General features: G+C 34.6%; 4 protein-coding genes across 13 annotated transcripts; 2 read left to right on the top strand and 2 right to left on the bottom strand.

The window, feature by feature from the left end:
* Nucleotides 1–34: 34 nt before the first annotated feature.
* Nucleotides 35–3,373, top strand: LOC140963881 (uncharacterized). 7 transcript variants are annotated; one of them, XM_073423356.1, is made up of 7 exons: nt 35–437; nt 1,246–1,372; nt 1,786–1,876; nt 2,140–2,348; nt 2,444–2,508; nt 2,603–2,667; nt 3,029–3,373. In XM_073423356.1, the coding sequence occupies exons 1-7, from the start codon at nt 385–387 to the stop codon at nt 3,163–3,165; spliced, it is 747 nt and encodes a 248-aa protein (XP_073279457.1). In that variant the 5' UTR covers nt 35–384; the 3' UTR covers nt 3,166–3,373. The 7 variants fall into 7 exon arrangements, 1 of the variants encoding a protein (XP_073279457.1); XR_012172780.1 differs by lacking the exons at nt 35–437; nt 2,140–2,348; nt 2,444–2,508; nt 2,603–2,667; nt 3,029–3,373 and adding exons at nt 460–752; nt 1,546–1,571; nt 1,962–2,010 and having other exon boundaries at nt 1,260–1,372; XR_012172779.1 differs by lacking the exons at nt 35–437; nt 2,140–2,348; nt 2,444–2,508; nt 2,603–2,667; nt 3,029–3,373 and adding exons at nt 460–752; nt 1,546–1,596; nt 1,962–1,983 and having other exon boundaries at nt 1,260–1,372.
* A 737-nt stretch (nt 3,374–4,110) lies between these two features.
* LOC140965198 (plant cysteine oxidase 4-like) lies at nt 4,111–7,690 on the bottom strand. 4 transcript variants are annotated; one of them, XM_073425313.1, is made up of 6 exons: nt 7,560–7,690; nt 6,954–7,157; nt 5,230–5,375; nt 4,951–5,098; nt 4,443–4,667; nt 4,111–4,372 (listed from the first exon to the last, which is right to left on the bottom strand). In XM_073425313.1, the coding sequence occupies exons 2-6, from the start codon at nt 7,051–7,053 to the stop codon at nt 4,254–4,256; spliced, it is 738 nt and encodes a 245-aa protein (XP_073281414.1). In that variant the 5' UTR covers nt 7,054–7,157; nt 7,560–7,690; the 3' UTR covers nt 4,111–4,253. The 4 variants fall into 4 exon arrangements, with proteins under 4 accessions (XP_073281414.1, XP_073281417.1, XP_073281416.1 ...); XM_073425316.1 differs by having other exon boundaries at nt 4,464–4,667; XM_073425315.1 differs by having other exon boundaries at nt 6,954–7,166; nt 7,560–7,671.
* A 1,581-nt stretch (nt 7,691–9,271) lies between these two features.
* On the bottom strand, nt 9,272–11,607 carry LOC140963733 (PTI1-like tyrosine-protein kinase 1). Its single transcript, XM_073423110.1, has 6 exons — nt 11,276–11,607; nt 10,954–11,186; nt 10,329–10,720; nt 9,744–9,876; nt 9,566–9,655; nt 9,272–9,491 (listed from the first exon to the last, which is right to left on the bottom strand). The coding sequence occupies exons 1-6, from the start codon at nt 11,541–11,543 to the stop codon at nt 9,354–9,356; spliced, it is 1,254 nt and encodes a 417-aa protein (XP_073279211.1). The 5' UTR covers nt 11,544–11,607; the 3' UTR covers nt 9,272–9,353.
* A 2,251-nt stretch (nt 11,608–13,858) lies between these two features.
* Nucleotides 13,859–15,057, top strand: LOC140964934 (uncharacterized). Its single transcript, XM_073424922.1, has 2 exons — nt 13,859–14,376; nt 14,678–15,057. The coding sequence occupies exons 1-2, from the start codon at nt 14,030–14,032 to the stop codon at nt 14,907–14,909; spliced, it is 579 nt and encodes a 192-aa protein (XP_073281023.1). The 5' UTR covers nt 13,859–14,029; the 3' UTR covers nt 14,910–15,057.
* Nucleotides 15,058–16,058: the final 1,001 nt, after the last annotated feature.

Raw genomic sequence — 16,058 nt, 5'->3', positions numbered from 1 at the left:
TTTTGAGTCAGTTTCTGTACGTAAAAATCCGGCACCTATTCCTCAGCTTGGTGCTCATACCCTTCCCCGAACAGGATAATAGTCTTCTTTCAACTGCACATCCCTCCCCTTGGATGAGGATTCTTCCGCAGAAACACCATGAAATGGCCGTGTAAGAAGTGTTTCCTGAGCCCAAAACAACTTTGCGGGTAAGGGTTCCGGCTCTCTCGGAAGCCAATGAGGGCACGAACAACTAATACGGTCACATAAGACCACTCTCGAAGTCCATCTGCCCAGAAGGTGCAGTTGAACGCTTGTCATACCGACATCGACGTTAGTTAATGAGATCTTACAGTGGGATGTTACCGTAATGTAGATCCATGTGTCATTATTTGTTCAAGATCTATGCTTGATTTCACATATTACAAAAAAAAAGCCTTTCGAAGCAATGATGGTCGGTGGACCGTGAAGGTAATGTTGAACTAATCCATCACATTGAATATCGATTTTCAATTTTGGATTCGAGCTCGTTCAAAAATAACGTTTGAGATGGTTTTAATATTACTGAAAGGCCAAGAATACCTGGATCATAGTTGAATAATAATCAATACAGAAAGAAAAACTTGTGTGCGGTGTATCAATGGCATCGACATTCGAAAACATATATTAAAAATTAAAAACAAAATATATTTAATCAGAAAAAGAGGGTCATTCATCAATCACCAGCAACTCCTAACAATGCAGGCAGAGTGATGGATGAGAAGGTGGCGCGTGTGAGTAAATTAACTCTACCCGTACCCTTTCTTGAATTTCTTGCTCAAAACGGCCTCGACCCTTCAATTTGCATCGCTGCTTCTCAGTCCACACCTCGTTACATTAAGTAATTTTAACTAGAATTTATTTTCCATAATTGTTTTGGTTATTGTGCGTTATTCGTACGAGTTCTGATCAAATCATTTGATGCCTCTCTTAATTTAAAGTTTTAAACGGCTTGAAGAGAAGATTAACTGAGATATCGTATAGTTTATGCGGTGCATGCATTCCTGACAAACCCACCAAATTGCAGCTCGAGTGATGATCTAAGTTTGTTTGGGAACTATTTTTTATGTGTTTGCATTTTTCTTCTGTTTGTTGACTTGTTCAGTAGCCTTTGCTTAATTTCCTATTCATTAGGTAATGTGTGATAAAAGGGAGATGGAGCAATTTAGTTGAGCGAGATTTGTATATTTTGGTGCTCTGGGAAGACTAAAACCGGGTTGTGGCCAGAGCCCGGATATCAGAAATTGAAAAGGAGGTTAAATGTAAGCTTAGAGAAGTGTCTTGGCTACCCAACTTCTATTTTCTTCCGCCTGATGTCCAAGTTGCCAGCACAAAGACTTGTCAAGAAGGAAAGGTGACGACAATATGTTGCATTAACAATTGATTTTTTTGCAGAATATGAAAAATTAAGCGGGGGTATGTTATATTTAGGTGAATTGTTTTTTGATGATATAATTCTATTGGGGGTGTTGATAAATTTTTTCATCTTTTTTCCCCTTCTAATTGCTTTATTCTACTGTAATTCAGCTCCTTGTAGTGGCTGGCTCAATGAGGTAAGGATACTCCCTGCTTTAATGTGTAATTCTTTAATCCTTTATGTTTAATGTTTAAAAATACCTTAACTAAAATCTCGAGTCTGCCCATGGGTGCTTGCAATACATTGTATGATCTGGACTTCATGTTTTTTTACGTTATATTGAGATAGAAACTGAAAGAGAAAGCGAAAATGTCCCAACTCTTTTTATTAACCTTGATTATATCTTGCAGATATATGGCATTGATGCAGCTTCTGGAGCTGCTGTGGTAGCTTTGAATGTTTTGCCAGGTGTTCACGTTCTTGACCTCTGTGCAGCGCCTGGTAATCTCAGACGGTTTTTGCTGAAGCTTTGTGTGTTTTATATATTTCTGCATTGTGAAATCTGAATATTGAAATTTTAATCAAGGAGGTTGACCTTGAATTAGAAGGGATGCTGCATTACATGCTGAGAAATAAGGTTGGAACTTACTCATCTTTTAAAAAAGGGTTTTAATTTGAAATTTTGTGGAGAGAATCTTTAACCATTTTATATAGAATAAATCTGTTGACAGGTTCAGTAACTTAAATAATATTTTCCACTGCAGGTGCTAAACTCTGTATGACATTGAACCTCATTGGATGCTCGGGCTCAGCGATCGGAAATTTTGTTCAGGTTCTTGTGGATGCAGAATGTACACATGATGGTTCAGTCAGAGACTCAAGACACATCCAAAAGTTTGAACAATGTGGTTGGGCAACACTTTCACGTCTAGTGCTAGATGCTGAGAGAACTGATGATGTAACTGTCCTTCAGGTTCTTATGTTCTCTAATTAAATATCCTAGGCTGCTTCTTCCGATACAAATCCTCACTTATTAGGAATATAAGGTGATTGCTTGTGTTGTTGCAGTTGAAACTTTTAACCAATGGATTCAGATTGCTCAAGGCTGGTGGATTTCTTGTCTACAGCACCTGAAGTTGCCTCCTTAAACTCCATGAAATAATCACATTCATCATTCTTCGTCGGTCTTTACATTAACCTTCGACCTTTTGTTTTCCTTGTGATGAATAGTTTATCTGTTGCTCAGAATGAAGATGTGGTAGAGCAGTTCCTTTCACAAAATTTATCTGCAAGTTGGTTGTTTTCCCCGTGCTTTTTTGAATCCAGGGAAAATTCCTGTCCCCTTCTAGTATGGTTGCAGTCATTGTTCGTTCACTTGTTGAATTTCATGTAAAATGAATGTATAACTAAACGCAAAGAATCATTAACATTAAGTTTCCATGCGTTAATCAAACTAGGGGCTAGGGGAGGAGCCGAGTAGTTGCCCCTTTCTTCATATCTCCAAGATTCGATTATTATTATTAATCTCCAAAATTCCAAGTTTTTTCTCCATGTTACTCTCTCCCCATCTAAAATTGTGGGTTTGCCATTGAATCATACCCAACTTCCCTTCTTGGTGACCCTTTCAATTATGTCGTGTCACCATTTTTACAGAATTTGTAGAAATAGATGATACCAAGCGTTGGGCTTGCAGCCCTGCAAGAGTACCAAAGACCCTACGTTTTGATCCATCAACTTCGTTTACGACTGGAGCTTTCATTGCTAAGTTCACCAAGCTAACGATTCGATAATAGTTCTGTATCTGTATCTGTCAATCACAATTTTAGCTGAAGCTTGAAGATGGTTGAGACTTTAGAGAAGCATGGGCAAAGTCTGTTTTAAGAAATCAAGAACTGATGTGTTAGCATTACATTTACTCGTATACCTAGTTCATTTTCTGCATCTACTTTTTTATTTTCGAGTTTGTAAAATTCTATTTTTACCGAGACTTATTTTTTCAGATACCAGTATCCCAGTAAGCCACTTAAAGTGAAACAATGAATGACCACAGTCTTTAATTTCAGTTAAAAACTCGAAATTTTGAAGTAGTTTTAGATTTTCTAGCAAATGAAAATGAAATCTTACTTGATCTCTGGACTTGTGTAAAATTTGTTGAATCTATTTCAATTTTTAAATTTGGTACGGAAATCACTTGAAATTTCTGGAACCCCTATTTTTGACACGGATCTTCAAATGGGATCTTCCGAAACATGAAAAGGCCTAAAATGGCATTTACAAATCAAAGTTGGGGTGCCTAATTTTGGCACTCAACCAGAGTTCGACTACATAAACTGGGGCGGAGCCACATACATATATACCCGGACCGGTAAAAAAAAAATATATGTAAATTTTGTATAATTTTGAAATAATATGATATTAGCTCGAGTAGATCAATTTAAAATATTAAAAGATTTTAGAATTTAAAATTTTAGTCCAGACAGAGTTTGATTTGCAGTATTTATGATTCACGGTATAATAATAATGACAAGTAATTTAAGCATCTTTTTGCTTGAAATCTCTCTTCATATTGCACATAGAAAACTTAAAACACCATAATTAAACAACTACATCGTTTTCTCCCTACTCTTTACATCTAATCGTGGTATCATGTTTTTATATATAACTATAACAAAATGTGATAATTTTGCAAATCGAAATCAACATTTAAATAATCTTTTAAATAATTGCTGCATAACTTTTTACGAAACTACACGACAGTAAGCTGCCACCGTGATCTTCGACCAATGAAGGTTATTCCCATATGATTGAAGTCCGTAACTTTTGAACAATGTAGAGGGCACATATGAAGTAAAACCATATGATACAAAAAAAACTCCATTCAAGTTTTAATAACACGACCTTTGTACTGTCCTCTTATGATCACAAAGTCATCGGAAGGCTGAAATTCTTCTAACCACGTGATTTCAGAAATCATCGCTCCATCTACCTCAATAGTACCTTGGGAAAGACCGACAAATGAGATCAGAATAGCTTCATTTTCATTATTAGATAAATAAATAATAATTACCGATGTAAAAGGGAAGTTCACCAGAAAGATCATCGGGGGACTTCCTAAAATAAGTGCAGTGTCGTCCATCCTCAGAAGAATAAGGTGGACAAAGTATGTCAAAGATCGCACATGGAGTTATGGCCTGGAAATAATGGATGTTCCCCCCACTAGTTGGATAAAGAATTGTCGTATCACATGGAGCCGTCATTTCACGATCTTTGACAACTTTTGCAGGCCTCGCTCCTGAAGATAAGCAATGCTCGTAAAAAATGGATGAAATAGCTGAATGTAGCGTAACTTTCGAAAAAACCACAAGATTTTTCCTAAGAAAGCATAAAACAAAGACAGGTTGAGGGTTTGGGAAGGAGGGGATCCCAAAACGTGAAAGAAATATGCTGGTAATCACGTCATCCCAATAAAATGACATATTTTGTTATCAAATCAGTGTCCAAGGAAAAATAGAAATGATGATCAAATCAGCAACATCAAAGAAGAAATGTAGCACATCAACCAAGAATAACTCAACCTTGTGAGGGATCAGAAGGCCCAGCAATGTTGATCCAATCGTAGGACTTTACATGTAACGAACCATACAGAAGCTTACTCAACACTGTCATCCCAGGATGATTATGAAGTGGAATAACGGAGGAAGGTGGCATGCAAAATATTCCTATCTGCCAACATTACCACAAGATGCATAAATTTCTTTACTTTAAGAATCATGGGTCACAGCAAGTAAAGATATGAAGGTTGCGGGCAAGAAAAATAGGATAAAAAACTGATGATGTATTTGGAAGAAACTCACGGAAAAGCTATCACATTCATGCACGTGCAAATATTTAATTGTTGGAAGAGATCGAGAACCCCCATTGCACTCATTTGCAGAACTTTTCCAACCACGCGCTAACTGTGCTTCTTGCTCAAGACCTACATCAGAAGGTTTGATTTTCTCTGACGACAAAGGAAACAAAAAGTCAACAAACAATAAGCAATCTATTTTATGATTAGGTGCAGAAATTTCAAAATCACGAAGTGATGAAATCATAAATTTTAGAAGACAGTTTCAGGAACTCAAAAACCTAGAAGGAATGATGACATATCAAGATGCTGGCATGATCATACGGACAGAAAACCAGAGTGAAAATAGAAAATCCTGTGTCATCCATATATAGGACAGGACTTGTGGCAAGCAGAGTGGGGGTATCATTTTTCAAATTCAATTTTGCTGAATCCTTTTGGACTTTTTAAGTACGATAACACCTAGAAGCCGACTAGGGACACATGAAATCCTGTGGTACAATAGAGACATCCTCTCCAACTATCAAAACATAACATACACTGGGACTTGTAAAGTATACCACGCCTGTTATTCAATCAAATTTTGACATCTTGCCAACATTTCATCTTCTCAAATCCTAGTAAGTGTCCTCTCTTTAGGTTAAACCAACCAAACACTCAACTGTTATTGGTTTTGAGTCTTTTGACTACAGTTACGTCAACACAAACGCCTATATTTGGCCATATAAAATAATCTCACTAGAAATATAACAATTCAATATTTTAGCAGTTTATGGTTCTGTCCTCGAGTTTCTCTCTGTTTAACGCAACATGCAATACACATTTTGTGTTAGGTTTTCCTTCGAATAAATTTATTATTTCATTACTACAAAGGAATACTATCAATTATGATACTGATTAAACTAATGATAGCATGATGCCTTTTTACTAGTATGATGCCTTTGGCCTTTGTTCATTTTGAAGATGCAGTGGTTCAGAGAACTATGTAGTCATTGCATCTAAAAGTTATAGATTATCAGTAGTCACGAGATATAAAAACTGTTTTTGTTTAAGTATTAGGTAATCAAGACAGAGACCTGATCGTACGTGAGACACATGGTTCAAGGTTGGCACATTCCACAGAGACAAAATTTAAGCACAGGAATTTTACCAACATAAAAAAACCTCTATATGTTTGGTTTCCTTTTCCCAAGATGAAAATCAAGCCATTTTCGCCTCATCACCATTTTTTCTATAAAATACATTTACATCTCATTTCAAATTTCCATACCACAATAAATAACTAAAACTCTAACTTAGAATCACTACTATATATATCTCTCTCACACACACTCACTCACTCAGTTCCTAAATGGTTACCCAAAAAAAAATTGCTAGGACACATCGCTCATGGGATGTGTTTATCAAGCACATGGCACAACCAAATTACATTGTCCTCATGATCAGTTAATGAGCTCATTAAAATTGCAAACACAGCAGCAAGTTTCGTAGAATTTAATAAAACTGAGACTTTCCACATATAAAATGAGCGATATGTTTTAAGCAAATGGCACAACCAACATTGTCCTCACGATCAGTCAATTAGCTCATTCAAATTGCTAACACAGTAGCAAGTTTCTTCGAATTTAGTGAAACTGAGACTTTCCACTCATAAGCTAAACGCATCATGCATGTTTGAAACCCATTAACGTAATCGGTCAAGAAGAAACTAGTTTTGGCTTTTTATATTACCTAATAAATTGCGAACTTTTTCTAGAGCCTCTTCCGAAATGGGTCCATCTGGCGTAAAAGATGCTTTACACGCGTTGTAAAGCTTCTGTACGGCTGGCATTGTATGGATAACTCAAACAATCCAGAGTAACGGTTACGAGCAACCGCTACAAGTCCAAGCTAAAGAAGGGGTCCTATTTTCGTGGAAGACCCTTCAGCTTAAACCTGCCAAAACTGGAGCGCTTTTCAATTTATAGATGGAAAATAAATTGACCGTGAAATCTTTAAATTCACACGGGCACCTCCTGGACCACCTGATAAACAATTGGAAAAAAAATAAAACAGAGAGAGCTCGGTTTGATATCAAGCTTAAATCCAATCTTTCTCGCAACTCGATGAAAACTACGCAATTTTCTTGAAAACGTGAATGAAGAAGAAATTCGAAGTGTCTCTAATCCAGGTTGACAAAAACGACCCTTCGATTAGATTGATCAAAATCAAATTCCCACAAAATGATACAAACAGAAAGAGGCAAAGTCTAACCGAAAATAAAAAAATAGCAAAGCGCAATAAGAACTAAAAATTGAACGCCAGATAGAAGGAGTCGCCCTCTGGATATTGAATTACCTTCGGAAACGTAACCTCATCGGCCGGGAAATGTAGAGAATGGTGACTGTTGGGGGGTTTTTTACTGTGAATCTCTTTTATATTATTAATAAGAATTTCTTTAACATAAACAAAAGTTTGGTGTCTATTTTGTTTTTGTTTTTTTTATTATTTTAAATAAAATTACAAGTTAGTTTTTCTTTATTTTTCATAATTATAATATATTAAATATAATCAATTTAAAACATAACATTTGATTATTACACGTTACAGTTAAATCTTCATTAATTTTTGTAATTATAATATCACAAATTCAAATAATTATAAAAAATAACATATAAATATGTATCACATGCGTCGAGACAATAGTTTCAATAAAGTTTTTTGAAAAAATTCTAGAAAATATCACTTTGATTTCATGAATCCAATTTTGTTGATCAATTCCATTGTTAATTAACCCTCACTAACCACTCAAACTTTCAAATTCATCTTGTTTTGTAATTATCTGGCACTATCTAATTAAGTGGTATAAACTTCCAAAATTTTCTCTTAATTCAGTGAAAATAAATAAATAAAATATGTAATTTTCTCATATTTTATAGGAGTTTTGTTAAGAAAATATAAGTTTGGGGATGTTTTAAGTACAATAACATCATAAATACCGAAAATCACCATTCAAAGCAAATTTAGTAGACAATGAGTTTAGAAGACATCTCGCTTAAGTATCCAAAAACTATATGAGATTCACCAAACTTAATGGATAATTCTTCACTGATTGATCACACTCCACCGATTTTGTCACCAATCATTTATAAGCTCGTATTTATTTCTTTAATAAATGAAGAATGAATTCAACAAATCAAACATTCAGAGAATGTTTATTATAGTAGTTAATGATGATATATTCTCATAATTTGACCGTCCATGCTATAAGCATTAAATGTCACTTATTAATTTTGGAACACAATGATACGTGACATCTTATAGATTTCAATTATGGTCATAATACGACTTATTTATAGTTGTTTTTGAACGTTAGCTTTTACCTATAAATAGGACATCTCATAATTCTGCAAATACTCTCGGCATATTTATGTGATTCATCATCTTCTATTAACTCAAAGCTTTGCTGAATATATTTCGAAGCACACATGTAAAGTTTTATCAGATCTTTTCAGATATCATATTGTGTTGATGCATTATCATTGTTATCTTTGTATTCATTTTATCATTTGAGTAAGTTACTATAATTGATAGAAATAGTATTTTTATTCAAAGTTTGCATAAAGTCTTGAAGAAGTTGATACTAAGAGTTTCAATAGACATTGTTTAAGTCCTACTCAAATGGGTTACTATAGAAAATGTAAATATCGAAGTATTTTAGTGAATACATTCTGGAAACTATAGAAGTAAAGACGTGATAAAATTTTAGCCTCTTGCGACACGTTTTAAAGCTGTGCAGCCTCGGAACAAAACGGACAATTTTACAAGTGGGATGAATCGTTACAATATCAGCAGTTGAGGTAATTAACAAAAACTCTTATAAACCCGTCTCACTGGTAATTTTTTTGTGAGATGAATCTCTTATTGATCTGACTAATGAAAAATATATTATTTTTATGTCAAAATTATCATTTTTCATTATAAATATGAATCAGGCTGATCTACCTCACGGATATAGATCTGTAAGATCGACTCACAAGTCATCTNTTTGAAACTTTCTCCAAAAACTACAGTAAACCATATGCCAATTTTAATTTTTTTAGAAACAAGAATATATATTTTTCCACATGTAGTGTTGAGCAACAAATGGTGTTACATTGAATTTGAATTGAAAGAAGATAGAACATGAGACTGATTCTTTAGTAAAGGGATCAGAGACTGGACCACGTCCATCATCAACGGTCTATAATCTGCTTCCGCTTGTACACACATTGCAGCAATGGCAGCCACCTGCAACATGAGACCAAGGAGTTATAGACTGTCCTTCAACAAAGGAAAAAAATAATTATCCAAATCTCAATTACCTGAAGTAGATCCTTCTTGGGGCACATGTTTCGTAGAGCCGGATCAATCATATCTACCACTTCATCCCTATTTGTCAAACGTGGGAGAGCCTGATCCCAGATTAATTTAACGAGTGTAAGATTAGTCGTCACCCACAAATTGAAAACTTCGAAACATAAATCTAAGAAGACAACTTGCCCAAGAAACTAAAGTGTGTTCTCCAGGTGGCCGAGTGGTATCAATAGGTTCTCGTCCTGTTAAAAGCTCTAAAAGAACCACGCCATAGCTATACACGTCCGATTTCGCCGTAAGCTTTCCCGTCGACGCATACCTGTAGTGTATATATATGTAATATGATTCATTTTTCACTGCCTAGTAATATGACAAAATCAGCGAGGGTTTGATTGTTTTGACTTCCTTAGTGTTTTTTTTTTTTTTTTTTTTTTTTTTTTTTTTTCATATTTCACCGTGGTGTCGATATAATCGTAAAAAATACTGATACACGATGAAAAATACTCGTATATAATGACACAATGTCATCACTATGCAAGAGACAAGACTAAATGTCAAAACATATACTAAAAGATGTTGCATACGTAAGTGTTCTACCCCATATGTTGTGGGGCTTTTACATATAAGTTTTACTCAGAATTAACTAATTCATATCCATTTCCGTTTTATCAAAAATAAATATTAAAAAATTGAAAAAAAACTCTACATGATTCCGTTGTGAGAAGATATTATATATTTTAAGTAATAGCATGCAATATATATTGAACTTACTCGGGAGCTAAATATCCGGTTGCTTCTATAACTCGTGTCTTTATCGGAACAATATGGAGTTTGTTCGATCCAGCTTTGGCCAGCTCAAAACCAGTCAACTTGGCCCGAAAGTTATGATCCAAAAGAATGTTACTGCATCTGAAATTCCCGTGGATCACGGAGGGTGCTGCTTTCTCGTGCAGGTATTCCAAGGCTCTAGCGCAATGCAAGGCAATTCTCAAACGAATCCCCCAACTCAAAGTTTTGAATTGTACTTTATGGCGAGGATGGAGATGGTCCTGAAGAGAACCATTCGACGCGTGTTCAAATATGAGTAATCTATGGTGATGATCTGCGCAGTACCCCAATAGTTGCGCTATGTAGGGAGAGCACAATTGGCTTAACAAGTCTACCTGCATGCATTTTATATTTTCCAGTTCAAATTTTGATAAAATCTATGTCCAAATTGATCTAAAAGTTTCGTGAAAATGTTAAGGTCTTGTGATATCTCGATTCTAGCTAGCTAGATAGTGATAAATATTTATTTGTCAAAGGAGTACTAAATATTCTACGCAAATGTAGATAAAAACGTTATTCAGAACTAGAGAATGATGAGTACTGATCAAATACACATTAACCAACCAACCTGTGACCGAAAAGAGCGTTCCCATTGCCTCCCATGTCGGCCGAAGATCTCTACGGCCACCACGGTTCCATCTCCGAGAACCCCTTTGTAAGCACCACGTGATCTTATCAAGTTGGCTTCACTAAATTTGCCCGTGGCCATTTCAGCTTCTTTCAGAGTAAACACTTGAACCCCTCTCACTTTGCCCAGCTGCCCCACCTTGCTAATTCCATACAGGCATCCACCGTTCTCCTCTGTCATATCACATAATCAAAACTCGGACATCCAATTCAATAGTCAAAATCACAAGGATTATTAAATGTTGCATGTGTTAGTTGGTCACCTGGACTAGAACTGATGTTTATGGTGCTATGAGCAATGAACTCGCATTTGTTCGAGTCATCGATCACACGCTCACAACTGTTGGTGTCATTGTTTCCACTAGAAATCCGAAGCCGACGGAGCAAGGTTACCAGTACAATTATTGCAAGTATCAAGATTATAATGATGACTGGGATTGCTATTATAAGCACGGAAGAGGGTTGGATCTCATGGCGGGATTGATGAGCTATCCTCTCCAAGTGATCATGCTGGTTGGTGTTGTTAGCCATTTGTTCAAAGAGGAGGAAATTTGATGATGGGATATTTATAAGCTACGTTGTGTTTATATTATGTAATAATGTGTTTAAAAGAAATTATCTGAAAAACGATCGAAATTTGAGTCGTACAATTATAACAAACCATAATTTTTAGTAAAACGACGACTAGTCATATCCTACGTAATTTAATATATAAGCATGTTTATTCAATATATCCGCCAACTTAATTTGTAGGATATTAATGCCAGTCATATGATCGGTTGTCCCGACCATAGTTTTTCATAAATCTCGTGAACAATCCAGATATGTGATTGTTATATATTTTTGTCTCGTCTTTTGTATTGTATAAGGTCTAGTCTTTGTCTTGCCATTGCAAAAATTATGACAACATTTCTTTCCGCACACCCAATAATTTGCTCCGCAAAAAGGGTGAGATATTTTACATGAAATTTGTAATTTTCCCGATGGATGGAACTGCAATGCCATTGCAGTGAGGTGTATTCCAACTTCAACATAAGAATACAAGGAAATCACTGCTTGCCCTCGATGCCATATGAATTATTGATGGTCCCGAAAACATGTGAGGTACATTAATTTTACGATGCAAGAGTATTTAAAGCTAGTGATTTGTTAGTATAACTTTTATTCATCTCTTTTATATTTAATTAATCGTTTGCTTATTATAATTTTGCACGTTAAGTGTCAAATACAATAAATACGGAATGATGAATGCATAAATCCGTATCAATGACGGTGTATTTTATAACGAATATTAATCTTTCATAACTTGACTCGTGAAACATTTGGAGCTTCACCAGTCGAATTAATTAAGGGACGAAAAAAGCTTGTGGATCGAAGACATGTCCAGTCCAGTCCGATTACCAAAATCCAGTGAAAAATTAATTAATTATACAACTTTGTCAAAGTCAACGTAGCTTTTATTTAATATGTTTATATTATATAAATAAATTTTTGTTTTGAACTTTAATTTTTTTTCCCCCATTCTTCAAACCACATTTAATACATATTATTCATAGAAATTTTTTTAAGAAAAAGACTTATCCTTTCANTTATTATTATTTTTATTAAATAAAATAATACAAGATCGACCTATCCTAGTCTCTCACATGCAATTCTAGAAAAAAAGTTCTAAATTTAAATGTGATGATCTCTCTCTGAATTTTTCATCAAATGATTCGATTTTTCTAAATATCTTTTTTTACAATTTTTTCAACGAAGTATGATACGTCATCTTAATTAAAGTAATTAATTAAAAAATAAAAAATTATATTTTTGAATGTGTGTGTGTGTGTGTGTGTGTGTGTGTGTGTGTATATGACCTGACGACTTTTTGACTCTCCCTACTCAAATTATTAGAAATCAAATTAGTTTGTCCGCAGTATCAAATCCATTCTTATCCAATTAATAGGTCTATAATTTTTGTCGGGCATAGTATTTAGTTACCTGGATAAGCTTGTTGTCCATGTATATATTTCATGGTTATCTCAACCATTAATCAATATAATAATTTATGTCGGCTGAATCTCCTCAACAATTATAGAAGAAAAGGGAAATATTATTATTATTATTATTATTATTATTATTATTATTTTGAATTATATTATTATTATTATTATTATTATTGTTATTGTTGTTATTTTGCTATTTGGTGCTGGACAACATTCTTCTATATTTGGCTTGCTTGTTCGGTAAATCCATTTCACGTTCAAGGGAAAAATTTCGGAGAATAATTTTGGCCAATTTTTTTTTCTTTTTTAAAAAAACAATAGTTTAATGAAACAAAAATCAATAATATATTTAAGGAAAACAATCGGTGACATTACGAATAATTCGATCATATTCATGCAGGCAATATTCGAGTTTTTGACACATATCAAGATCTTGTTCGAACAAAATTCCAACACATGTTCAAGATTTTGACTTCGTAAGTAGTGCAGCACCGTGGGATAGAACAAACGGTGACATTACCATCTTAATTAACTCATTGAATTAATTTAAAACTAATGCCTACTTTTCTAGCACGTTGCATGTATGTGTGTTGTCATTTGGTCCAGATGACCCCCCAACCCACCCCCGGATGACATATCGACCGATTGCTGCACATTTGGTCAACCTTTGCTACCTAAATAATAATCTCAAGCTACGTGATCCTTTGACATTAAAAAAAGCAAAGATTCCAAATTTATATTATTTATAGTTAATTTAAATTAAATTACTCTTATAAATAATAACAAATAAAAAAAGTTATAAGTTTTTGTTAGCATATTAGTGGAAGAGGTATATCACTCTGTTGATTAAAAAACTTATAGCCCCCAACATATAATTCCAAAAGGATCGTCAAGTTAGCAAATTGTTAAAGGTTTGACCCTTTTTACATCCCTTTCGATTTGATCGATCTTTCTTGGGTGCTTTTTTAACTTGATAAAAACAAATGGGTTTTTTGTATTATGATGAATTCGTGATCAATCGTAAAGAAAATGGAGGCCGAAGAAGAAATACACAGGACTGGATCAAATGCAAATCAAGAAACTCAGCAGAACAAGATTTTATCTGCTAAAGATTCGTCTGATGAGCGCGTTTCTGGTGATTCGAAAGCCGGAAAAAATCTGGATCGTGACTGTTCCATTGATATAAAGGGTGATGTAATTAATGGTGTATCGATAAACAGTACTGAAAGTACAAAGACAGAGAGGATTTGCAGAATCTGTCATCTTGGCGATGAATCTTCGTCGGAACTCATCGAACTCGGTTGCGAGTGCAAAGGCGAGCTCGGGTGGTCGCACCAGCAATGTGCTGAGGCCTGGTTTTGGCGGAAGGGTGATAGGTACAAATTTATTTTTGTTGCATCATTAATTTACCAGCAACTATTTTAGAAAATATTTGACTTTGTTATACTCTTTAACTTTTTACATGATCTTAATTTCATACAATAGTTTAGGCAAAACTTTGTTTTTACATTGCCATCCACCATCGCATTGGATGTTTAATTCACTAGTTATTTTGGTGTGTAATTTATCATTTAAGGTTTATGAATATTTTGAAGTTTTTTACTAAGGAGACTAACAAATTCAGGGAAGAGGCGATTTTGTGTAGATGAGTATGTAATGCTTTAATTACTCTTGCAGACGGTGCGAAATCTGTGGGACAATGGCTGAAAACGTGGATAACAAGAGTGCGGAGGACGCCTCAATATTCTTGATGGAATGGAACGAAATGAGACTCGTTGCGGCCACCCTCGACGATTCTGATCAGGCGAGCTTGCGACGCTGCAAGCAATATTTATGCAGATTCTTGGCTATATGCCTGGTTCTCGCCTTCCTGTTGCCGTGGCTTTTTAAAGGAATCCATGTTCTTTAGAAAAAATTGCATTTTGAATACATATTTTTGGGTGAATGAGCCAGCCTATGTTCCTCATGTGATGAGTGGATACATTGGTACATATATCAGATGTAAAAGAAATAATAGATATTGACATTCTGAGTGTATCTAACATTTATTCTAAATAATTTTAGGAGATTTGAAAAGGAATAATGTCACCTCACTTATGGTATATTTACATAAAATCTCACCCATTAAAGGAGAAACTTGAATTCAATTCGAATTCAAATGTTGACGAAAAATCACTACATATGATTAGAAAAGAAAGAATTCTATATTTTAAAATTTTCAGAAAATGGATTGGTTTTAAAAACATTTATATCCAACTAACAATTGAATCTTTAATGTATGTACGTACGTATTATGTGTTTGTATTGTATTTTTTTTTCTTTCTGATTATCTGATTTATATTAAAAAAATTAGTAATATCATCATTGTAAAAAGTAATGAAAGTTCAGACTGTCATTTGAATGGATTATATTTATATAAATGTGATATCATATCTTTAAAAATTATCGATGGATTAAATTGCAATTTTAAATTTTGGAGAAAAATGAAATTAAACTCGCTCTCAAATTTTTTTTTTTGCCAAAAAAGAAAAAGCTCATATGATAAATAAAATAAAATAAAAACTCAGAAAAATTAGCAAGAAACCCGAAACCTATACAAATCTATGAAAAACGCCCCTCCAAGTTCAATTCATAATTCATTTACGTGTTTTAAAATTTGAGTGTTCTTTTACTCTGACGTTCCCCGAAACCTCCGCCGCCGCCGCCGCCGCCGCCGCCGCTCCGCCTTCCACCACTTATCCTCCATGGTAAGCCTCGCTCCCCGGCGCTCGCGTGTATTCTATATAAAACTATGTTTTTATATTAATTCGGTGTCATTAAACTACCTTATATGTCTTTGTGAAAATGTGTAAAGCAGGCATCGGAGAAGAAACTCTCGAATCCAATGAGGGAGATCAAGGTTCAGAAACTGGTACTAAACATCTCCGTGGGCGAGAGTGGAGATCGTCTTACTAGAGCTGCTAAGGTACTTTTCACCCCTCTAATTCATTGGATGTTTCAAATGATTAGCAGATGCTATCATTTTCAGTCATTTGTGGTGCATAACTAGCCATGTTGT

Source organism: Primulina huaijiensis, chromosome 18 (assembly GCF_012295235.1).
Source record: "Primulina huaijiensis isolate GDHJ02 chromosome 18, ASM1229523v2, whole genome shotgun sequence".
In the NCBI taxonomy this organism is placed as follows: Eukaryota; Viridiplantae; Streptophyta; class Magnoliopsida; order Lamiales; family Gesneriaceae; genus Primulina; species Primulina huaijiensis.
The sequence above is the reverse complement of the archived record's forward strand: the minus strand, read 5'-3'. Positions and strand labels throughout refer to the sequence as shown.